Source organism: Palaemon carinicauda, chromosome 42 (assembly GCF_036898095.1).
Source record: "Palaemon carinicauda isolate YSFRI2023 chromosome 42, ASM3689809v2, whole genome shotgun sequence".
Lineage (NCBI taxonomy): Eukaryota > Metazoa > Arthropoda > Malacostraca > Decapoda > Palaemonidae > Palaemon > Palaemon carinicauda.
The window spans coordinates 6,918,805-6,944,323 of record NC_090766.1 but is presented as its reverse complement, the minus strand read 5'-3'; the positions used below and the strand labels follow the sequence as shown (position 1 = coordinate 6,944,323).

Below are 25,519 nucleotides of genomic sequence, written 5' to 3'. Positions count from 1 at the left end.
CTTGAATTGTCTTAGGCCCATTGCCTAATTGTCTTTGCACTTGAATTGTTGTTTGCATTTCTGCCATTTCTTGAATAGTCTTAGGCCCATTGCCTAATTGCTTGCCAATTGAATTCTGTAAAATGTGTACATTATCACTTATTTCTGCTGTTCCTTATGTGTATTACACGAGTGCTTTAGAATTGCTAGGCCCATTGCCTATTTTGATCTGTTATATGACTGTATATTATTGATTGTGTTTATTACCCCGGGGTAACATTGCTGTTGTATATTCTGCGTACTCTGTTCGAGTCGTTGCGGAGCGCTACGCAACGAGCCTAACAGAGTCTCGGAGTAAGCCACTCCCCCCACCCCGAGTCTAGCTCCTTCCAATTGACCGACGTTTCATCGCTCCTTATTTTGGGGCGTGGAGGATGTCGGGAATTTCGACCCGATCAATCGAAATTCCCGCCATTTGACTTCACCTACGACTACGTCAAATTGGAGGGAGAGGAGAAACTCGCGGGCGAATGAATGTAGTTCCAGACGTGAACGTTTAGAGCCAAAAAAGGAAACCACCTGGTAGGAAGGCACTGAGACTAATAAAATCAATTGCTGGTAATTTAAGATTAGGAAAAATAAAGTCATTCTGTTGTAACATGATAAAAAAATCCAATCTAGAAATTTAGGTTCAGGACAAATTGCGCCAAAAAGGTGACGTCGGAGGTTGCAAGGATAGCTCGTCCTCTTTGATCCAACGTCCCCAACCGAAGTAAGTCCCCTCTAATTGTTATCTCTCCTCTCTACCTTGTTACCAGGTTGGTTGTAGTAGAAGTTTGTGTGCAAGACGTTTAGTTTTTATATCGCAGTTTAGTGTAGAGATCCTTGTGATTGGGGATCTGAATCCTGAGTTAAATAAGAATAGGGATATTTGGTGTGTGATTCGTTGTGTATTGAATTCGAATTGGCACTATTTTCAGTTTGTTAATGAGTCCGGTGTGGACTTTGTGCTTGAAGAGCACATGCTACATTACCTAGGGTCAGTCTTGTTTTTCAGTAAGTCTTGTGAATGCTTAAGAATGTTGTTTGTCTTTATCAGAGTTTATTTTTGTAATAAAATTGTAAATTTTATCGCCGTATTTTAGTTAGCTCCTGGAAAGTTTTGGGAATCTTGCCTCTTCAAGGCCTTGCGATCCGCCCAGTACATCGGGCAGATTTAATGAACTGGTGAAAATCACAACATTTACTATTTGTTCTTGGTTCAGATAGCCTATGTTTGTCACTCATGTGTCTTGTGTTAACATTTGTTTCTAGTTCTAGTTTATTCAGGCATTCTTTTAGATATTTTGGTTCATTTTGGTTCAGTATCTTAAACGTTAGTAGGAGTAGCTTGTATTCAATTCTCGCTTTTACCGGTAGCCAGTGTAATTTAATTAGTGCAGGGGTAACTCTTTTCCTATTGTGCAGTCCTTTTATTAATCTAGCGGCTCTGTTTTGTACTCTCTGAATTTTCTTCAGCTGATAATTTGGTAAGCCATAGAACAGTGAGTTGCAGTAATCAATTCTTGAAAATATGTGGTGATTAATGAGTATGGCCATAGATTTTTCATCTAAGTATTTACTAATAAATGCTATGTTTCTAATATGATAGTTACAATTTCTTACCATATTATTTATATGTTCATTCATTGTCAGTCTATCATCCATGATTACTCCAAGATTCCTGACAGATTTCTTTAGGTCAATGATCGATTGACCTATTTCAATTCTTTGGAAGTATTCGATTCTTTTTGTATCTTTTTCATTTCCAAAAATAATACATTCACTTTTATCTTTATTGAGCTTGAGCTTTTTTGTTAACATCCAAGCCTTAATGTCATTCATTATTTCATGTATCTTTCTTTTAGCTTCATCAACTGATTCTATTGGGAAATAGAATTGTGTATCATCAGCGTATATTTTAAACTTAACTCTGTGAGTTTCAAGTATATTTTCCAGTTCAATCGTGTAAATTTCAAACAGGAGAGGACCTAGTACACTGCCTTGAGGCACCCCTTTGGTTAGTTTTCTTGTCTCAGACTCAACATTTGATATTACTACTTTAACTTTGCAGTTTTCAAGATAACTCACAAACCCGTCATATGTTCGTTCTACGATGCCCACAGCTTTAAGGTCTTCCATCAGATATGTATATTCTACAGTATCAAATGCTGCACTTAGATCAAGCATCACAAGAATGCAACACTTGCCATTTGTTATAATTTCTGTTATGTCATTTTTTATCGCCAACACTGTTGTTTCTGTGGAGTAATTTTCTCTGTATGCAGATAACATCAACATAGTACACTACTTGGATGGGTTCAAAAAAAATTTTTTTGGCTGGTATTAACTAAGGCAAGCTTTACTAGAACTGACATAATTGATAACACCGCACTGGGGTTCCTTATGATGGCCCATAGACTTGTAGAACTCTGATTTTCCAACTAAAGGTTGCAGCTTGGCTTGTGATAGGCTACCGATAATGTGAGAGATTGAAAGCTTCAACTTAACTGCAAGAGACTTGTCTTTCATAGACTTGCAACAAATCTGACCAGTTTTGCCAGATGGGTTAGCCTAAAAATCCCCAAAACAACCCAAAAAATCCCCATTTCCCCCAATTATATTTTCTTCTGATCCTGTAGGCTTCACTAATATAGAAATTACTCACTATACTTCATACAAATGCAAGCAAACTAATTGCAACAATAGTGAGGTTTACTCATCTTTGTTTCTTCATCAAAGAAATTTGTACGGAATATCCCCACCAGACATCCCAAAATCCCCAAATCTAGGGATAAATCCCTATATTTAGCACCACTGAATCTAACCTGTCTGGTGGAAACGATAATGGGTCACAATCAGGTATGAAAGCCATCAGGGTTTCTTCAATTATCTTAAGTCAAGTTTTCACTTCAGATTTTCTCTTCAACAGGCGTGGAATATTTTGTAGGCTGCCCACTGTCTTGTGTACCTTCTAACATACTGTCTATCTGGTCTAGGTCTTCTTCCCTGCAATTTCTCTGGGATTTCTTGCTAGTGTGTCTTACTTCTCTAACTGATCATTTAATTTTCTCATAACAGGTCCAAACCCGTCAATCTTTAATATCAAAGTTTAACTTACAATTTGCAATTCAGTATAATGTAAAGTTTTCAACCTTTCAGTAAATTGCAAGTACAATTATGCTCATGAATTTTGGTTAACATCCCAGTAAGCTAAGGAGGCAATTTAAAGGTTAATGGTGTCTGGTTTTAGTTCCAGTTCCATCAGAATAGATGCTCACCAGAACGTCAGCCAGGCAAGCCCAACCCCCCACTGTGGTGCCCTACCACAGCAGTAGCCTCCCCAGTAAACAGCTTAAACTCACGGCCCTGGGCGGGGATCGATCTCTTGCCACGCGAATGCGAGGCAAACACGTTACCACTGTACTAGCCAGGAGGCTGACCAAATAATATCAAATACATTGCTATCATTTATAGATGCTGTATGCTACAGCAAGATCATCCACCCGGCATCAGGAGTAGAAACTGAAGACACAACTGAATCAGACAATGGCTAGGTTAAGTAAAATTCAAATCGACACGAGTCATGGTATGGCAATGAAACCATTTTTAACAGATTTAGAAGATTTGAGAATAAAGCCTCAGAAGAATATTATGAGTTGAATGGCAGGAAATTATTAGAAATGAAATTAAAAGTGATTAATCGAGTGTCATAGGTGGAAGAGATAATGGTGAGGGGTAGATGGAGATGGTTTGGGGATGCTCTTGGCACTCTCAAAGAGAGATTAGTTCATCAAAAGTGATTAGTTCATCAAACACTTAACTGGGATCGACAAGGTGCTATAAGACTTGGAAGACCCAGGCTTACATGGCTGAGGACTATGAATCGTGAAATCAGAGATGATGAATGGAGAAGCATTGAATTAAAAGCTCAAGATAAATACGACTAGCGAAATCTAATTGAGACCCTTTGCGTCAATAGGCATATGAGATGATGATGATGTATGCTATAGAAAATTAAGAAACCCACAATCATATATCTATCAAAATAAAAACCTATTTTGTTTGGGAAGGCCCTGCATTGTGATTTGTACTGTAAGGACACCGCTCCCTCCGTCGTCCAGAAATTCAACAAATTGTCTATTTACTTAAATTCTCCTTTCACCACACCGTGGCTTCCTATATATATATATGTATTCCGCTCCCTCAGAGCTACAATTTGACATATGTATTATTTCATTACGTGTTTCTGTTTACTTGCAATTCGTGTATTTGTTCGTGTGAGAAAACACATATATTTTGGCGGGAAGTTCAAGCTGAATTGGCGCCTACGCCAGGCTACCTTTCCGTCCGCACCCTGTATCATATTCCCATGCATGTTTGAATAAACTATCAGTTGATGTTGGTGACACTTGTCTCACTGTCCTTACAGTACTAAAATTCATGAAGCCAGCTGTACCATTTTTTTTAAAGGATAATGAGTAAGAAAGTTCTGTAAAAGTTTTATTTACATAAAAATGCTCTTGTTTATATCTTTAAAACAAGGCTATAGAAAAAAAACATTTAAATTAGTCTTTGTCAGCGATATGAATCTATCCAGAAAGTACAGGGTACAGTAGATATTCTAAGAATAACTATATCTTAAAAGAATTTTGCTCATTCGAAGCCAACAAAAATGCTGTACAGTATAATAAATAAGCAAAAGCTGGAATCGTAACAAAAACAATAAACAAAAAGTTAAATCAACAACATAACATTGAATAATGTGTAAGTTAAACATAAAGAAGCTTATGATGCTGTTCTTGGAATTCTTTTTTTTTTACAAAATCATAATGAACCCCTTTATAGCTGTTACTTTGCTTTGAAAGAAACACAGAGTCAAGAGAATATCTTACATTCCTGTAACAATCCAAAATTTGCGAATAACAGGTTTTTAATTGTATACAGCAGTGGTTCCCAAACTGGGGGGCGCGCCCCACTAGGGGGTCGTGAGGATGATACAAGGGGGGCGTGAAATCATCTGCTCGAAATTACCTGTTTAATAGAACAATAAAATCATTAAGAGAACAGCTGCATCCATCTCACTAAATTTGACCAGAAATTGTGCCATAGTCTCATAAGTATTTCCAAATATTATATGCCATGTTTTCAAATTATCTATTCTTAAAATTGCAACTCAATTTTGCCAATTTGCTAATGTTCAAACTTTTTTTCGCTCACTTTGAACCAAATGTTTCGTTTTTAGTTACTGGAATGTACTAGTATTTGTTTGAGTGGCTTTCATTATTAAAATGTAATACAAACAGAAATCTGTTTTCCTGTACAATACTAAGAAATGAATGTAAGAATCATTTCATATAAAAAAGAGAGGAGTGGGGGTGTACGAGTCTACTGGAAGCAAAAAGGGGGCGTCAGGTAAGATAGTTTGGGAACCACTGCTATATTATATTGCTTTGAACTTGCTGCATGGATCCTAAGAGCAAAGTACCGTATATGAAATTCTTACTCAATATGGGGGAGGACACATGAAAAATAAACGGATTTTGAAGCAAAGCGAAAAATCTATTTTTGGGTGAGATGGCCATGTCGTCTTGATGAAAGCTTCCTATAGACAGCTTTCCAAGGGATATTTGTAGCCAAATATCCCTTAGAAAGCTGTCTATAGGAAGCTTCCATCAGGACGACATAGCTTGAGCCCAAAAATCATATACTGTAACACCATAAGCTTTTTTATGCTAAAATAAGAAATAAAAAATGCACTGATGCCCATTTTGTTTCATCGTCGTACGCGTCAAGTCCTTCACTTCAATGGCAATGACGATTTGATCACCAGCAAAAGTACCATACAAGGTACAGTAGGGTCCCGAATTATGCGAGAATTTGGTCGATTAATGACCTCGTGTAAATGGAAAATCGCGAATTTCGAAACACACAACTAACAGAAATAATTCCATTGTGGCCATGGCAACCAGCAATTTGCCTATTCAAATGTGTTTACTACCCATTTCCAATACTTTCTTTGTACTATACTGTATTTCTTTATAATATCAAATTGTTTTTGTAAATAAATAAAACATTTAATATACTTTAAAGTTCTAATAACTTGAAAAATGGTTAAAATTATAACCAGGATAGGTGTAAACACCATATATTTCCCGTTACAACACAACCCAAAATACAGACAAATTTTAATGTTTGTCATATCTATTGTATAATACAACTGGTGAATAGCAAAACCATCACTCTATAGACTAGCTTGTTGTATGATTGAAAATCCAGAATTATCAAAATAAAGGCGATTTTATATCATGCGTTTCCTAAACACGCTAAAAAGCAGAATAGAAAACGACAACCAATGTTTTGTTTACGTTTAACTCTGATCACAACGAAGAAACAGACGCATTTATACATCTGTGTTTTTGAATTGACAGCAATTTTACCAAGTATAGATTATATGTTGAATTTGTTATTACCAATGTTTTAATTATTTTTTATTAGAACTTTCAAATAAATGAAATGAATGCCATTTATGAAATTTTTTTCTTTATGATGCCGCCTGAAACGGAAACCTTCCATTTGTTTACGCTCCATCTTCGATCATAATAAACAAACGAATGCATTAAACAGACACACATGATCTAAGTCATAACTAATGATATTACAAACATTTAGTAAACATTATGTTATTACAAATATTTTACTTACCGTATCCATATAAATTCCTAAATTCGTAGCAAAGCTGGAATTTTTTTTTCCTTATGCGTTTAATCCACAATAGCAAACTGCCGCTAATGACAGTGATAACTTACGATAATTCTAAACTGTTACGAAAGATAATTGTCCTTTCCATATCCAAAATACTTTTCCTAACTTCAGTTATAAGTCAACTTGTACCCACCTCAATTATGGATCCATATGCAAAAAAGGTAAAGAAGAAAGTACTAGGCCTATTTTTAAAGTCACCGAACAATTAGGTTACCGCTATAACGTTCGATGAGAGAGAGAGAGAGAGAGAGAGAGAGAGAGAGAGAGAGAGAGAGAGAGAGAGAGAGAGAGAGATGGTTTTAAAGTACTAAACAATAAATATGATAGGTTATAACACATTGGTGTTTATGTAATATTAACTGTATAGATGGTTTGAATAAGTTAAGAAATGGTGTAAACAATTCTTTGTTATTGTATTCGCGCGGAAGCTAGACATCAGCTGATGTGATCACAGCCAAAAGTAAAACAAAAATAAGTTAGCAATACTCGATTTTTAAAACACACCCGAAATTTTACAACATAAGTACATGTTTTATTATAGCGCAATTGACATTTAAAGAGTAAAAATTTTCTGGAATAGAATGGTGTTTCCTAAAAAATAGTGGTTTGCTGACGAAATCGGTTACCGTATTTTAAGCTATGATTGAAATGGATGTATACACGGTATAATTTTTTCGTTTTGTATTTAATTGACACTTCAAGAAAACCGATTTTGGTTTCTTCATCTATTTGTAAGTATTGTATAACGAGAGAGAGAGAGAGAGAGAGAGAGAGAGAGAGAGAGAGAGAGAGAGAGAGAGATATTATGACGCAGAAGGTTACAGACCTAGAACAGGGGAGTGATGAGAAAGGCTGGGTGGACTCGCAGGGGAGAGGGTAGGAGACGGGGGAAGGGGGGATTTGGTTGCCAGTGGCTAAAAATAGATTCTGAAAGACGGTAAAGGGAAAAACGAATCCCATCGAATAAACAGAATAAGGAAAGGGAATCAGATTCAGAGGAATAATAGATATAATGGAATGAAAATGACTAGATGGTGTTAGTTGTGATAAGAATAATTTAGATATTTGAAATAAGAGTGTCTGAGGAGGTATAGAAGGAATTCGTGATAAATATAGAGGAATATCAAAGGATACAGTTAGTTTGCATTAAAGGGTTTGTTATCGTTTATCGGCAGTGAATAGCCTAAACTTCGGTAACGAGTCGTCAATATTTTGTCATATTTTAAACAGTATACATTTGATTTGCAAACATTGGTTTTGTAGAGCAGACGGTAAAATAAAATCTAGAGAGAGAGAGAGAGAGAGAGAGAGAGAGAGAGAGAGAGAGAGAGAGAGAGAGAGAGAGAGATTTCTGCCATCAAATCTCTCTCTCTCTCTCTCTCTCTCTCTCTCTCTCTCTCTCTCTCTCTCTCTAGATTTTATTTTACCGTCTACTCTACAAAACTAATGTTTGCAAATCAAATGTATAGCCTACTGTTTAAAATATGACAAAAAATTGACGACTCGTTACCGAAGTTTAGGCTATTCACTGCCGATAAACGAACCCAGTCTACTCGTGAAAACCTTGAACGCCCAGAGGGAAAAATAAGGCTTTTAAATATACTGTACTAAACAAAAATAATGCTTTAATATACCATCATTAACACTACCATTACAATTATCGTAAGGTTGGAGAAAGATAAAGATTGCCGAGAACGTAACCACATTTCTGTTTACATTTTGTCAGCTGGACTCGCACAGTTAACAGTTGATTTCATTGTTGTGGAATTTTATCCTTAAATAGGCTATTCATCATGAAATTATGTTAATGAAATGTAATGTTAATATTGTTTTGTAACATTTATTATAAATCACCGTATTTAGGGCTACCAATATACTTAAAAAGACTATAGATTTGATACATTTTGTAGTGCTTGACTCGCGAACTTTGAACAGCCTCGTGGATACAGAAAATTTATTTTTGAAAAATAGCGATCGTGGAAAAGGGGAATCGTGTAATTCGAACACGCTTAATTCGGGACCCTACTGTACTGCCGTTTCTCAATTTCAATCACAGTAAATAGTCACGTCAACCTGGTCACCAATAAAGTGCAATGTAAGCCAACAAATCACATAAAAAAGTGTGATTATTAAGCAAAGTCTTTGGCTAAACAATAATCAACACATAATATTAATGTTCGAACAAGTCGCTTCGTTGTGATATGTCATTCTGTCAGATGATTTGCAAATGGAAGAGCTTGATTTTCCATATAGTAATGTCTTTGGTTACACAACAGTGAAAATGTATGGTCTGTCAATAATAATTTGATCACCTTATACAGATAAAGCTATAGATTTTTTTTATTACAAGAACTACATTGTTGAACCTCAGCATTTTGTCAATTGTAGAAGTCCACGTCATCATACTACAGTATATAGAATTGTCAGAAATCCATACATCACTTTTAGATAAGAATTTGTTGCATGACAAGATTTTGATGAAGAAAATAGTATTTTAATTAGGGTTTCCTTCTATTACCAATAAAACAATGCAATAAATGACAATCGAGAAAATACACTCCAGAAAAAAATTTAGTCAATTCTATTTTCTTTAGATTAATTCATTTTTATAAGTATCATGCAACATTTCTAAGCTAAAGTAATGTGCCGTATCTACAATATTAGGTTGAAATAAATTACAAATAAATATGATACATAACACTAACCTCTATAAGAGTATTATGGCTAATGCAAATTTCCACGGTTTGAGTCTTTTGTTTTGAAACTCATAAATACACGGTAAGTTTCTCTTATAAGAAACATTTTAATAATGTACCAACAACTGTTAACAAGAAACCAGTAAACAGCATGAGCCTAATTTGTGTGATTAAGATGAAAAATAAATAAAATTATAACATGAGACTGTAAAACTACTATCACATGCATTCTACAATACTTGTATTACTAATTTCAAGTGTTTTCATATCATTGGCTTTTTTTTTTCAATTAAAGTATCGAAAATTCAATGCGAAATTTTCTTTTCCGGATAAAACCGATGCCCTTGGAAGAGGCCAACTCCCAGTATTTGATCCCCACCAGAGTAATCCTTCTCCCATCCTTGTGAATCATATAATAGCTCCACCATTTCCAACCAATCACCACTTCTTAAATGCCAGTGTTAGACGGGCCTCGGAACTTGCCGTTACAGATTGTTGACGGAAATGATTTGGTTAATCCATCCGATGAAAGCCGAGACCTTAACGTAAACTCCTGGGACATCTTGGCGACCACAACCGAAGCCCCAGGACACCAGGCCAGTTAGTTCGTAGTATCCATCCACATTGCATACAAGAGGTCCACCTCCATCGCCCTGAAATGAAAGATATAGAGGTACAATGTACAAATTGTCCGTTTAAATAATACAGTATCCTGACTTCAATGCTTCTTCACCAAAGGGGTTAACTACAGCACTGTAATTGGTCAGTGGCTACTTTCCTCTTGAAATACTACCGCCAGAGAGTTATGGAGTCCTTTGACTGGGCCAGACAGTACTACATTGGATACTTCTCTCTGGTTACGGTTCTTTCTCTTTGCCTACACATACACCGAATAGTCTGGCATATTCTTTACAGATTCTCCTCTGTCCTCATACACCTAACAACACTGAGATTACCAAACAATTCTTCTTCACCAAAGGGGTTAACTACAGCACTGTAATTGTTCAGTGGCTACTTTCCTCTTGGTGAGGGTAGAAGAGACTCTTTAGCTATGGTAAGCAGCTCTTCTAGGAGAAGGACACTCCAAAATCAAACCACTGTTCTCTAGTCTTGGGTAGTGCCATAGCCTCTGTACCTTGGTCTTCCACTATCTTGGGTTAGAGTTCTCTTGCTTGAGGGTACACTCGGGCACACTCTTCTATCTAATTTCTCGTCCTCTTGTTTTGTTAAAGTTTTTATAGTTTATGTAGGAGATATTTATTTTAATATTATTCTTAAAATATTTATTTTTTCCTTTTTTCCTTTCCTCACTGGGGTATTTTCCGTTGGAGCCCCCAGACTTGTAGCATTCGGCTTTTCCAACTAGGGTTGTAGCTTAGCAATTAATAATAATAATAATAATAATAATAATAATAAATATGTGGGATTATTAGTCTTTGTTGAAGTTTCATTACTATCTGTGGCTCTTATGATAGCATATATATAAAGTTTCTGTCACTGCAGATTTCTTAACACTGCTAGAGAGCGCATCACACTAAAACAACGAAAGATGCTTTTCCTTTCTCTTGGCTTTCAGGCCCCATCATAACCCATTTCCACTTTTTAGGAGCAAACTCCAATGAGACATGCACCGAAATACCATCTATAGTTTGTGATAAAAAAAAAACTAGAGAAAGGAAACAAAAAAAAATTTGTCAGTTTTAACTACCACATATTTAACCCTTTTACCCCCAAAGGACGTACTGGTACGTTTCACAAAAGCCATCCCTTTACCCCCATGGACGTACCGGTACGTCCTCGCAAAAAAATGCAATAATTTATTTTTTTCATATTTTTGATAATTTTTTGAGAAAATTCAGGCATTTTCCAAGAGAATGAGACCAACCTGACCTCTCTATGACAAAAATTAAGGCTGTTAGAGCAATTTAAAAAAAAAATATACTGCAAAATGTGCTGGGAAAAAAATAACCCCCTGGGGGTTAAGGGTTGGAAATTTCCAAATAGCCTGGGGGTAAAAGGGTTAAGACAGTAAGGTTATAAAGTCAGAAATAAACAGAAGCTGGATGGAATATCCAAAACTTGACCGTATGTTCAGGCAAAGAGAAAATCACTAAACTAAGCATACCATATAAAAGTGGACTAAAAATTTTCACCAGGGTTAGTAGATCTCAAGGCTTGATCATTTCACAAAGCCCAGTTACTGACCTACTGCTCATCCTCATCTTTTACTGTACAGTGATACCTCTGGATACGAAAGTTTCTGCTTGCGAAAAATTCAGGGTACGAAAAGCGATACAAAGATTTTTATGCCTCAGTATACGAAAACATTTTCAGGATACGAAAAGCTTACGAGATCCCAACTCGTCGCTGAGAGTACAGTACCTTTTTTTTCAGGGTATCAACCCTTAATTTAGGTGTACAGGTAACAATACACCTTCACTGATCCAAATGCTTTACATACAGTACCGTAACTTTTGTACAGTAGTAAAGAAAACGGACCGTTTTCTTAGGGCTTGGAGGGGATAACTAGGCTATAACTACATTATTGAATAATCTCATGGTGGTTTCTGGAATGGATTAGGCTGTTTTTAACAGTTGGGTTAATTACTGAATGATAGAAATGGCTGCATTGCATGTTTATTACTACAGTTTAGCGTGTTTATGAAAGAAAAGGTGTCTTTTCGTAAGGCTTGGAACGGATTAGGCTATTTACATATAAAACGCAACTCAGGATACGAAAAAATCAGCATACGAAACCGTATCCTGAACGGATTACTTTCGTATGCTGAGGCATCACTGTATTTGGATTTGGCCCCTAAGAAGGATAAAGCCTATAGTTTGCCTTACTACGTACCCAATTTACGTAATTGGTCTCTTAACCCTTTTACCCCCGGGGTATTTGGAAATTTCCCACCCTTAACCCCCAGGGTTTTTTTTTTTTCCAAGCACATTTTGCAGTATATTCTTTTTAAATTGCTCTAACAGCCTTAATTTTTGTCATAGAGAGGTCAGGTTGGTCTCATTCTCTTGGAAAATGCCTGGATTTTTTCAAAAAATTATCAAAAATCTGAAAAAAAAAATTTATAGTTTTTTTTTTTTTTGCAAGGACGTACCAGTACATCCATGTGGGTAAAGGGATGGCTTTTGTGAAACGTACCAGTACGTCCTTTGGGGGTAAAAGGGTTAAACTTGGCTGTCCAGCTTCTGAACTTATGTCTTTCTTTCTTTGTCTCTCTCATTTATGACTAGAAACGAATTCAGCTTCCTTGAACTAAAGCAAGACACAGCTTTTGTTCTTCCCTACCTGACAAGCATCATGGCCACTCTCCCCACCAGCACAGAAAGATGAAGCTGGGAGGATGAATACTCTCTCTGTCACAGCATTAACCTTCCGGAGACATTCATTCTCGGAAACCACCGGAACCTGGGCTTCACGCACGCGCAAAGGAATTGGCCCGGCTGAAAAGAAGAAAAACAATTATAGGTGAGCTTTAGGAAGTACTCTAAATTTTGTAAGTACAGTACTCTTTATCACTGAATATGGCAGGAAGATTAACATTTTTAAATACAACTGCTAGGTCACTAAATAAATTCAAAATATGTACATACATTATGTAAAATACTGTGTAACTATGTTGACACAATTATGTAATATATATGCCTATATATAAGTGAAAAGTTCTACAAGCTAAAACAGAAACATTAACTTGAAAATAAATAATAATACAGTTTCAGGTTAATAAAATTTAAAATGAAAAAATTAATTTAAAATTCTGCTAAAAATTTATTCATAATTTCATAACTGGTATGAATACTGTATATGATCAAACTGTATTTAACAAAGAACCCTGTGCCGTACTTACTTTCTCCCATATAGCCATACCCAGTGACTGTGCATCTGATGCCTGCATCCTGACTGACCCCTCTAGCTGGTAGACATGCCAAGCATACACCTTCCTCCAGGTCAGCATGACCTGACAGTTTGAGGAGGGCAATATCATTATCCAGGGTCTGTGAATTGTGATTATGATGAATGTAAGTCGTTGCAACACGAAGAGTCTGAGCCCCTGGAGATCCGAATTTGGTAGTCAAGTCGTGGTCACCAACTCGTACGTAAATTGCGTCCCCTGAGCGTACAATGCTGCAAGTTATAAGGTAAAGTAAGAACACCAAGTCTAATTGATAGCATGTTCAATGATTAAGTGATGGAAATGACCCATTTAAAATCACCATAAATTACGATTGATACGTCAAATACCGTATATGTTCAGGTACTGGACTCTGTAACTTTATATGGAATATGACAGCATTCATCAATCAGAATGAGTATTATCCATTCATTATTTCCTCAGAACTGCTACTGTACTGTTAATGTAATTACTGCACATACTGTATAACTTACGAGTCCCTTTAACAACAATATTATCAGTTACATGGGGATGAGGTTAATGACACATGCAAAGCTCTAATCAATATGTCAAGATATCTGGAAAGTCAACAAAAGAGATACTGTAGTTTCCTATTAAATAATTACAAAAACTTGGATAAGTTTCAGTTCTTAGTCCTATGAATGATTATGGGCAACAGCATTGTAGATACCATGGAAAAGATCTATCTATTTACCAAGGCACTTCCCCCAAATTTTGGGGGGTAGCCGACATCAAACAAATGAACAAAAAGGGACCTTCCTCTCTCCGCTCCTCCTAGACTGACAAGGGATTCAACCGAGTTTGGCTGTTACTGCTAGGGTGCCAAATCCCACCCTATCCCGTTATCCAACACAGATGAAGTTTCATATGCTTAAATCCCTACAGCTGCTATTTCCGCAGTCACCAAGGTGCGGGAGGAAGCAACAGGGCCTACCGGAACTGCGTCACAATCGCTCGCCATTCATTCCTATTTCTAGCATGCTCTTTTACCTCTCTCACATCTATCCTCCTATCATCAAGAGCTTTCTTTACTCCATCCATGCATCCAAACCTTGGCCTTCCTCTTGTACTTCTTCCATCAACTCTTGCATTCATCAACTTCTTTAGCAGACAGCCACTTACCATTCTCTCAACATGGCCAAACCACCTCAACACATTCATATCCACTCTAGCTGCTAAATCATTTCTTACACCCGTTCTCACCCTCACTACTTCGTTCCTAACCCCCTAACTCCCTTCAATGCCCCCAACACTTTGCATTCTTCATTCACTCTCTGACGTATATCTGCTTCCACTCCACCATTTGTGCAGCAACAGACCCCAAGTAACTCTCCATTCAACATGAGATTCAATCTCGCACTACCCTCCCTTCTCGTGCATATCATAACCTTACTCTTACCCACATTAACTCTCAACTTCCTTCTCTCACATACCCTCCCAAACTCGGTCACTAATCGACCAAGCTTCTCTTCTGAGTCTGCAACCAGTACAGTATCATCCGCAAACAAAAACTGATTTACCTCTCATTCATAATTACTCTCGTCTATCAGTTTCAATCCTCGACCAAGCACTCGAGCATTCACCTCTCTCACGACTCCATTCACAAACAAGTTGAACAACCATGGAGACATCTCACATCCCTGTCTCAGCCCCGCTCTTGCTGGAAACCACTTGCTCACTTCATTTGCTATCCGAACACAAGCTTTACTATCTTTGTAGAAACTTTTCACTGCTTGCAACAACCATCCACCAATTCCATAGAACTTCATTGCATTTATATCGCTTCCCTATCAACTCTTTCTCCAGATCCATAAACGTAACATAGACCTTGCCTTTTGCTAAATATTTCTCGCATACCTGCCCAGTTGTAAAAGATGAAGCACTGATATAAGACTCTATGTAAATACTACGATATAAAAAACAGGTTATAGCATTCATTAATGTTACTATCTAACCTATCTACCAAGGCACTTACCCCAATTTTGGAGAGAGAAAAAAAAAAAGACACCCAAGGGGAACTTTTCTTCTCTTCGCTCATTCCAGCCTGACAAGGGATTCAACCAAAATTGTTTGGTACTGCTAAGGTGTCACAGCCTTCCCTTCCCACTTTCCACCACAAATGAAGCTTCTTATGCCGAATCCCCTACTGATGCTACCTCCGCAGTCTCCAGGGGAACCGGAGGAAGTAGCAGGGCCTAATGGAACTGCGTCACAATCGCTCGCCATTCATTCCTATTTCTAGCACGCTGTTTTGCCTCTCTCACATCTATCCTCCCATCATCCAGAGCTTTCTTCACTCCATCCATGCATCCAAACCTTGGTTTTCCTCTTGTACTTCTCCCATCAACTCATGCATTCATCACCATCTTCAGCTGATGGCCTTTTTTCATTCTCGCTACATGGCCAAACCACCTCAACACATTCATATACACACTAGCTGCTAATTAATTTCTTACACCCGTTCTCACCCAAAATATGTCACTAATCCTATCTAATAGAGACACAGCCATGCTCCTTAGACACTTCATCTTGAACACATTCAATTTCTGTCTTTCCGTCACTTTCATTCCACACAACTCCGATCCATGCATTACAGTTGACACAATCACTCTCATACAGAACTCTTTTTACATTCAGTCCAAATACTTTGTTCTTTACTACTCTCTTCAATGCCCCTAACACTTTACATCCTTTGTTCACTCTCTGACGCACATCTGCTTCCACTCCACCATTTGCAGCCAGAACAGACTCTAAGTACTTAAACTGATTTCCTTCCTCAAGTGACTCTCCATTCAACATGACATTCAACCTAGCACCAGCCTCCTTTCTTGTGCATCTCATAACCTTAATTTTACCCAGATTAACTCGCAACTTCCTTCTCTCACACATACTCCCAAACTCTATCACTAATCTACTCAGCTTCTCCTCTGAATCTGCAACCAATACCATACCATCCGCAAACAGCAACTGATTTACCTCCTACTCCTGATCACTCTCATTTATCAGTTTCAATCCTCGACCAAGCATTCAAGAATTCAACTTTCTCACAGCTCCATCAACAAACAAATTGAACAACCATGGCAACATCAATAAGCCCTGTCTCAGTCCCACTCATTGGAAACCACTCACTCACTTCATTTACTATCCTAACACACGCTTTACTGCCTATGCATAAACTCTTCACTGCTTGCAACAACCTTCCACCAATTCCATATAACCTCATCACATTCCACATCGCTTCCCCATCAACTCTATCATGAGCTTTCTCCAGATCAATAAATGCAACATACCTTTTGCTAAATATTTCTCGCAAATCTGCCTGACTAAAAATCTGACCCGTACATCCCCTACCTCTTCTAAAACCACCCTGCACTGCGAAGATTGCATCCTCTGTTTTTTCCTTAATCATTTTAATCAGCAATCTACCATACAATTTTCCAACCACACTCAACAATCTAATGCCCCTTGAATTATAACACTCATGCACATCTCCCTTACCTTTGTATAGCAGACAATACACGCACACACCTAGTCCACTGGTACCATTGACAACATAAAACATATATTAAACAATCTCACCAACCCTTCAAGTACAGTCTCACACCCCCCTTCCTTTAACATCTTAGCCCTCACTTCATTCATACCTCAACACCTGCAACAGCAATTATATCTGCCTCCCTATTACCTTCAACATTCAGAAACCTTTCAAAATATTCAACCCACCTTTTCATTGCCTGCTCTACTTTCAACAACCATCCATTTTCATCTTTCACTGTCTCTTCACTTCTCGATCCACCCCTTATTACCCTTTTCACTTCTTTTCAAAACTTCTTATTCTTTTCATATGAATGACCCAATCCCTGACCCCACCTCCAGTCAGCCCCCCTCTTTACCTTGGGTACTTAATGTTTTACTTCCACATTTTTCTCTCTATATCTTTCATACTTCTATAAACTATTACTCTACAGCTATTCTTCAAATGCCCTCCTTTTTCTCTTCCACTTTCATCTCCACTCCTTCCTTCCTTCCACAATTCACTACCATTCCTCATGCTGCCTCCAACAATCCTCTTGCCACACATCACTTGCAATCCCAACAATTTTTTTTTACTTACTTCCACTCCTCCTCTATATCATTTTCTCTTCCTTTCAACCTATCATATGCCACTTCCAACCTTTCTTGATATTCACTTTTTACCTCTGGTTTTATTAACTCTTCAACCTTCACTATCCCCCTTTTACATCCCCCAACTCTTTTGCTATAACTAATTTTCCCTCAACCAAAAAATTATCAGACATACCATTAGTCATACCCCTAAACACGTGCCCATGTTTCAATCTTCCAAACATCCTTCTAGTCATCAACACATAATCAATTAATGACCTTTCTACCACTTCCATTTGCCACTCTTACCCATGTATATCTGTACTTGTTAGTATCTTTCACTTTGAAAAAACTACAACTTATCACCAGCACTTGTACAACACACATATCTACCAGTCTCTCACTCCACTCATTTCATTTTCACCTGGTCCGCCATACCTCCCAATGACATCATCTACCTCTCCAGCACCTACTCTGGCATTTAAGTCACCCATCACAACTACAGTACATAATTCCTTCTACACACCTAATTCCACTCTTCACTTTTCTCACAACCTGGCCCATATGCACTAACAAAAGCCCAACATTCCCTACCCACCCTAACCTTTACCCACATTAACCAAGATAATACCTCCTTCCATTCCATTACATTACCTGTCATCCTTTCACTCAGCAATAGAGGCACTCCCTCTCCTGCTCTTCCCCTTTCAATCCTTGACACTATCTGTCACTTCACCAAACATCACTTCACCCTTCCCTTTATCTTTGTCTCACATAAGCCAATACATACGTCCATCCTTCTATTCCAAAACATACTTCCAATCTCACATCTTTTACTCTCTATTGTACTACATCCGCACAACATTCAGATTCAAATTATCCATAACTTTTTTACAATTACAATTACAATTCATGCCCAGATTTATCAAATAATCAACCATATAAATAGGTTCTATTAACAAAAGTAACTGCACAAGACAAGCAGAGAATGAAGGAAATACTGAAAATATAATTTATCACCAGTGATGTTAGTACCCATACAAAATGGCAACTCACTTTGTGACGCAGTGGGCAGCTGTCAATACCCATTGGGTGCCTATCAGCGCTCCTCCACACAGATATTGATTCAGTGAGTTGATGAGAGCTACTTGCCAACACCATTCACCAGGTAAGGCATCTTCTCCACCAACAACACGCCCACTTCGGTGGGTTCCCTTGACGCCGCAAACATACTTGCTTAGAGGGGCCCTGGTTGTTTCTACAGGCTTGGGTGCAACCACTGGAAAGAACACAAGTGTCTTTGAAAGTTAGTATTTAGGGTAAGAGATATGATAAAATCATTGATACTAATCCTTAAGAACACAAGTGTCTTTGAAAGTTATAGTCAATTTCTTTTAGCGATGCAGATTTGCACCGACTCGCAGCGGTGCCCTTTTAGCTCGGAAAAGTTTCCTGATCGCTGATTGGTTAGAATTATCTCGTCCAACCAATCAGCGATCAGGAAACTTTTCCGAGCTAAAAGGGCACTAAAAGGGCACCGCTGCGAGTCGGTGCAAATCTGCATCGCTAAAAGAAATTGACTATAGTATTCAAGGTAGGAGATATGACAAAATCATTCATATCAACTTTTAAAATTAGCCAGGTTGGAGATACTGTATTTGCCTCGCTTGGGAATACCAAACTTGTTATATTTCCAATATAAAGTTTATTTCAACCTTTAGTACTAAAGGTTACTTTTTTATTTTGCTTAATCCAATCATCTGACCAAACGCTTACCTTGTGATGTGTTTCTTCTAGCATGGAATGATTGGTAAGGAGGCTGTTCGTGTTCATAATGTACGGGTTCGTGTGGTCTTCCATAAGCTGGTTCTTCAAATGGAGGTGAATGATAGGGTGGCTCTTCATATGGTTCTTCATATACTGGCTCTCGATGTGGAGGACCTTGATACTTTGGCTGTTCATATGGAGGTTGTTCGTAGGGCCGTTCCACGAATCCAGTCTGCTCGTACTCAGGCTGTTTGTAAGGGGGTTGGTCGTAAGAAGTTCCATACTCATCATCTACGTGAGGATGTTCGTAAGGTGGTTGTACATAGGGAGGCTGTTCTTGTTCATAGCCAGGTTGCCCATAAGAAGAGTGATCATAATCCGGATGAACGGAAGAGGGGTCAAATCCTGGCGGTCCATAAGACGAAGGATCGTATGCAGGATCAAATGGTGGTCGCCACACTGTATCGTTTCTAGCGATGTTTGGTTGGTCCTCGTAACGGATGAGATCTCGAAGAGCAGACTTTGGTGAACAGCATTGAGTGTTGGACTTCTTACATCTGAACAGGTCTGTCATGTCTGCGTTGCCTAAGAATAGGGGAAACATTTAACATTTTAATAAGGGGCAAAAGAGCTTTTTATATACAGTGATACCTCTGGATACGAAAGTTTCTGCTTACGAAAAATTCAGGGTATGAAAAGCGATACGAAGATTTTTATGCCCCAGTATACAAAAAAAATTTCAGGATACGAAAAGCTTACGAGATCCCAACTCGTCGCTGAGAGTAATTTCAATCAAAAAGTAAGTTTCAACTTTTTTGTTAATTAACTGTACCTTTTTTTTCAGGGTATCAACCCTTAATTTAGGTGTACAGGTAACAATACACCTTCACTGATCCAAATGCTTTACATACAGTACCGTAACTTTCATACAGTATTAAAGAAAATGGACCGTTTTCCTAGGGCTTGGAGGGGATAACTAGGCTATAACTACATTATTGAATAATCTCATGGTGGTTTCTGGAATGGATTAGGCTATTTTTAATGGTTGGGTTAATTATTGAATGATAGAAATGGCTGCATTGCATGTTTATTACTACAGTTTAGCGTGTTTATGAAAGAAAAGGTGTGTTTTCGTAAGGCTTGGAACGGATTAGGATATTTACATGTAAAACGCGACTCAGGATACGAAAAAATCAGGATACGAAACCGTATCCTGAACGGATTACTTTCGTATGCTGAGGCATCACTGTATAAGACATAGGGCATGTCTAATAGATGGTGTAGTTTTACCATGGTCTTGTGAATATCTAAGTGGCAACTAATCTCTCAAGATGTATCTGAAAGAGTTGGATACTAAAATATGTGAGTGAGGATCATATCGATTCAAAATGTATATAAAATCAAATCTATGGCTACACATAACAATGGACACATACTTTTAATCTCTTCTTGAAATCAAATACAATTACAGAAAGAAGTTATGATTATAGTATCAGGTTATGTGAATCTTTCAGAAGGTCTGAGAAGTATATCTAGGATTATCTGCTTACCAAAGCATGTAAATGAAAGTATTGGCTGGATACAAGTTCCAGGACATTCCAGACGAAGATCGGGAGCTTCAGTTGGAGGTGGTGTTGTAGTAGTTGTGGTGGTCGTCGTAGTGGTGGTTGTGGTGGTAGTGGTTGGTGGTGGAGGAGGAAGTGGTCTATAAGGTCTATGAGGCCTTAAGTCTTCCCGTCTTGGTGGGGATGATGGTCGTGAGAAGAGATTACTCAAAGCATTAAATGCAGAAGGTAGTGGTCTGTCCGCAGGTGTCGCTGGACGTACTGGTGGAGGTGGTTGTCTTTGAGGTGGTGGTGTTGGTGGAGGCACTTCATTCTCCACATAAGTATCACAGCAAATAGTGCCTTCCGCACAGTTACTTGTATCTATCAAAACTGAAGGCTGACTACAGAAAGAGGAAACCAATACTGGTAAACAAGAACCAGGGCACTCTGGAGGTGGGGGAGGGGTTGTGGTGGTGGTTGTCGAGGTGGAAGGAGTGGGTTTTCTCTGATCGGCTTCTGGTTTACCGGAATCGGGTTTCCGTCTTTGGGTGACACAGCATCTTCCCCCTCGAGGACAGAGCCCATTGCGGTCTATTTCATCACATAAGAAAGCAAAGAAACCAGCTACGCATGTTCCTTTACAGCGAAGCTCAGGAGGTATATTCCTTGGCGGGGTGGTAGTTGGACGTGGTCTCCGTGTATACACTGTTGTCGATTCAGTAGATGGCTGTTCTGTGGTGGTAGTTGTTGTGGTTGTTGTAGCAGGAGTGATAGATGCCAGTTCTGAAGCCTATTGAATAAAAATAAGAATTTTTCTTTAAAAATGGGTAAAACACTACAGTATTTTGTAAATAAATAATACAAGCAGATATTAGTGGAGAGCCATAACAAATTAAAACAAGAGAGGATATTACCTCACTATGAACAACTTTTATAAAACAAACAAATATCTCTTTCAAACCTCTGGTACGCTGTCTTCCTCTTGAGGTGGTTTCCTGCGTTTAAGAAGCACAAATTCCTTGGGAGGTTCATCCACATCGATAAAGAGGTCTGCAGAGACGCAGCATCTCAATCCTGCCTTGCAAAACTGCTCCACATCTAAAGCAGCTTCACAGTAATCGCTGATGCGATCCGCCACGCAGACTCCAGGACAAACTCGTAAACCTAAGAAATTGTAAGTAATCTTAATAAAATACAAAATGAAAATAAATTTTCCTCATCCAAATATATTCACATAAATGTAACTATCATGAATGATATTATTATTACTAGCTAAGTCACAACCCCAGTTGGAAAAGCAGGAAGCTAAGCTGTAATTCCAAGGGATCCAATAGTGAGGATAGTGTGCATGAGTGTACCCTCAAGCAAGAGAACTCTAACCCAAGATAGTGAAAGACCCTGGTACAGAGGCTATGACATAACCCATGACTAGAGAACAATGGTTTGATTTTGGTGTGTCCTTCCCCTAAAAGAGCTGCTTATCATATCTAAAGAGTTTCTTCTACCATTACCAAGTGGAAAGAGCCACAGAACTATTCTAATGCAGTAGTTAATCCTTTGAGTGAAAATGAATTTTTTTCAGTTATCTTAGTGTTGTTAGGTTTACGAGGAAAAAGATTGTGTAAAGAATAGGCCAGGCTATTCGATGTATGTGTAAGCAAAGGAAAAATGAGCCGTAACCAAAAAGGGATCCAAGATAGTAATATCTGACGAACAGTCAAAAGACCCAATAACTCTTAAGGTAATATCTCAATGGGTGGCTGGTGCTTTGGCCAACCTACTACACTCACAGATGACATAGGCCGCATAAATTCTTTTATTAGGGTACATGTTATTAAAATTTACAAATAGCAGCTAGTTTATACTGTAACCTAGTATATAATTTTTTTTGAGGCCCTTTGCGTCAATAGACCTAGGAGATGATGATGAATATATAAATTTGCCATTTTGATGTTAGGGACTAAATATTAATTGTTCACAAGTTCTGAACAACAGGCCGGAAAGCAAACCGACAGTACTTTAAAGCTCATAATGTGGCTATTTTCAAGTCCTTAAAGCTCATAATGTGGCTATTTTCAAGTCCTTAATTACAGGAAAAAAGAGGGCTACACTTTTCAAGTTCTTAGTTCATAATATCCATCCATCCATATACCAAAGGCACTTCCCCCAATTTTTGGGGGGTAGCCGACAAAAAAAAAAAAAAAAAAAAAAAAGGGACCTCTACTCTCTACGTTCCTCCAGCCTAACCAGGGACTCAGCCGAGTTCAGCTAGTACTGCTAGGGTGCCACAGCCCAACCTCCCACATTTCCACCACAGATGAAGCTTCATACTGCTGAGTCCCCTACTGCTGCTACCTCCGCGGTCATCTAAGGCACCGGAGGAAGCAGCAGGGCCTACCGGAACTGCGTCACTTCATAATAATATCAAATAAGAGTAAATCAAAATTCCTGCTGGGAAATGGCCTTACTACTTGAAGGAGCGTAGGCCTGAGCTTCTGGAGTGGTAGAATCTGGCTCATTGGTAGTCGCCATATCTTTGTCTTCCGGCATATCGCTTGCAGGACCTTCGGCATCAGCCTCCCCTATCTTATCGTGGTTTACCGCGGGTGCGTCAATCTCGCCTGCCAGTCCTGCGACCATGGGATCTTCGGTACTAGGCTGCGGAGTTGGAGATATGTTATCCATTTCATTATCATCTGCATTTTGAATGCCAGTCCAGGTGAAGAGGCCTTCTGTGGAGACTGTTGTCTGCTGGATAGAATCCCAGGGAATAATTGATAGATTCTTTCCATAGGAACATCGTTTAGGTCATTATTTACATAGTTATAGATATTAGTTTGCGTACATAACAATACCAGAGAATAGTTTTCCATATGTAACCTACAAAACAGTAGAAACTTTATTTTACTATAGTCCATTTCTTTTAGCGAGTCATATTTGCACCGACTCGCAGCGGTGCCCTTTTAGCTCGGAAAAGTTTCCTGATCACTGATTGGCTGGACAAGATAATTTTAACCAATCAGTGACCAGGAAACTTTTCCGAGCTAAAAGGGCACCGCTGCGAGTCGGTGCAAATATGACTCGCTAAAAGAAATGGACTATAGCACCTCTACCTAAATTTACAGAAATAAAAATAATTCATAACAATCTGAACATAAGATTTCTAATAATTTTTGCATCCAATTTCAAACCGAAAACATAAAAAATACTCACATCCTCTGGGTCAGATAAGGATTCCGTCGTGACATCTGTTATTATGTACTGTGCGTCTGTTGTTTCATCCTTCAAACGATCGTTATCTGGTGGTAAACCGATAGGGAAATCTTAAGCCCTGTCCACACGATCGAGCATGCCCGACGGGCAAACAGTGATACCAGGCCACAGTAGTTGGTGAAAATGAGGGTTGATGACGTCAGAAGCGGGAAAACTAAAGGCAGGGATCTGGCAACACTGTATGATGCCAGATCCCTGTCTGTGGTTTTCCCGCTTCTGACGTCATTAACCCTCATTTTTACTAACTATTGTGGCCTGGTGTTATTGTTTGCCCGTTGGGCACGCTCGATTGTGTAGACAGGGCTTTACAAATAAGACCAAAATTAATGTGTAAGAATAGAGACATCTATTTTACAAACTGTAATGAATTATCTAAGACAGTAATAAGAAGGGGGTTTTCATGAATTTATATGTAATAAAAGCCAAAATACAGTTTTACATAGTGTTTTGAAATCAATATTAGATTGAAAAAATAATTGGGATGAACACTTATGTGGTAGAGTGACCTGTGTATTTCCTTTATAACAGAGAGGAACTTGGATTGCATGCAGAACAACATCGAGAATTACAAATACAAGATAATTTTTCAAGCTTTTTGAATACCAAAAGGCGACTCAAAAGTCTTTTTAGTGAAGCTAGGGACAGATGTGGATTAATCAAGAAGATTACATACCAAACGGACTGAGTTATGTATATGTGTAGCGTTGATGCAAAAAACGGATTTTGAGCGTAGCGAAAAATCTATTTTTGGGAGAGGTAGCCATGTCATCCTGATGGAAGTTCCTTCAAAGGTAGCTTCCTAGGTATATTCTTTCGCTTGTAGTCAAATATAACTAGGAAGCTACCTTCGAAGGAACTTCCATCACGACGACATGGCCTGAGCCCAAAAAAATCTATATGAAAACAACACAAAGGGGCGTAAACTTGAAATCCTCATAGTCTACAAAGATACCATCAAGATTGTCTACTATATACCGTCTAATGTAGAACTACAACATACAGGACTAGACAACAGATTATAAGCTAAAATTGGTACTTTAATGTTATTGCCCCATAACTAATTTCCGATATAACCTTAATACTATTTCTGTAGGTGGATAAAATTCATACCTAATAGTATTAGGGTTACTGTATATAGGAAATTAGTGGTGGGGTAAAAACAGGAAAGTACCCTAAAATTTTAAGGTTTTCTACAAATTTCTCGGCGTCCTTGTGTTCGTTTTTTTTTTTTTTCTATCTCACCTTTGCTAGGTTTTCTTGGGACACAGCACTTAGCACCCCGGACGGGACACCTTTCAGGCCCTTCCAGGACTTCGTTACAGATGAGGGCCGCTAAACCCTGTAAGCACTTGCCCGGGCAGTTATCAGAATCTACTGCTTTCGCCAGTGACTCCAGAAGAGCTGCAACGAGCACACATAA

The 25,519-nt window shown here is 38.3% G+C and overlaps 1 protein-coding gene across 6 annotated transcripts in view; it reads right to left on the bottom strand.

The window, feature by feature from the left end:
• Positions 1-8,816: 8,816 nt before the first annotated feature.
• LOC137633264 (protein masquerade-like) overlaps positions 8,817-25,519 on the bottom strand; it is a 92,580-nt gene continuing 75,877 nt past the window's right edge. Inside the window, exons 2-11 of one of the 6 annotated variants that reach the window (XM_068365469.1) lie at positions 25,342-25,500; positions 24,040-24,125; positions 23,295-23,577; positions 21,788-21,990; positions 20,830-21,616; positions 19,289-19,864; positions 18,569-18,791; positions 13,343-13,620; positions 12,784-12,938; positions 8,817-10,132 (exon numbers count right to left, since the gene is read on the bottom strand). In XM_068365469.1, the coding sequence (XP_068221570.1) occupies positions 9,965-10,132; positions 12,784-12,938; positions 13,343-13,620; positions 18,569-18,791; positions 19,289-19,864; positions 20,830-21,616; positions 21,788-21,990; positions 23,295-23,577; positions 24,040-24,125; positions 25,342-25,500 (2,918 nt within the window). In that variant the 3' untranslated portion in view covers positions 8,817-9,964. The remainder of the gene's footprint in view (positions 10,133-12,783; positions 12,939-13,342; positions 13,621-18,568; positions 18,792-19,288; positions 19,865-20,829; positions 21,617-21,787; positions 21,991-23,294; positions 23,578-24,039; positions 24,126-25,341; positions 25,501-25,519) is intronic. The other 5 variants (XM_068365470.1, XM_068365471.1, XM_068365472.1 and 2 more) reach the window with 5 other exon arrangements.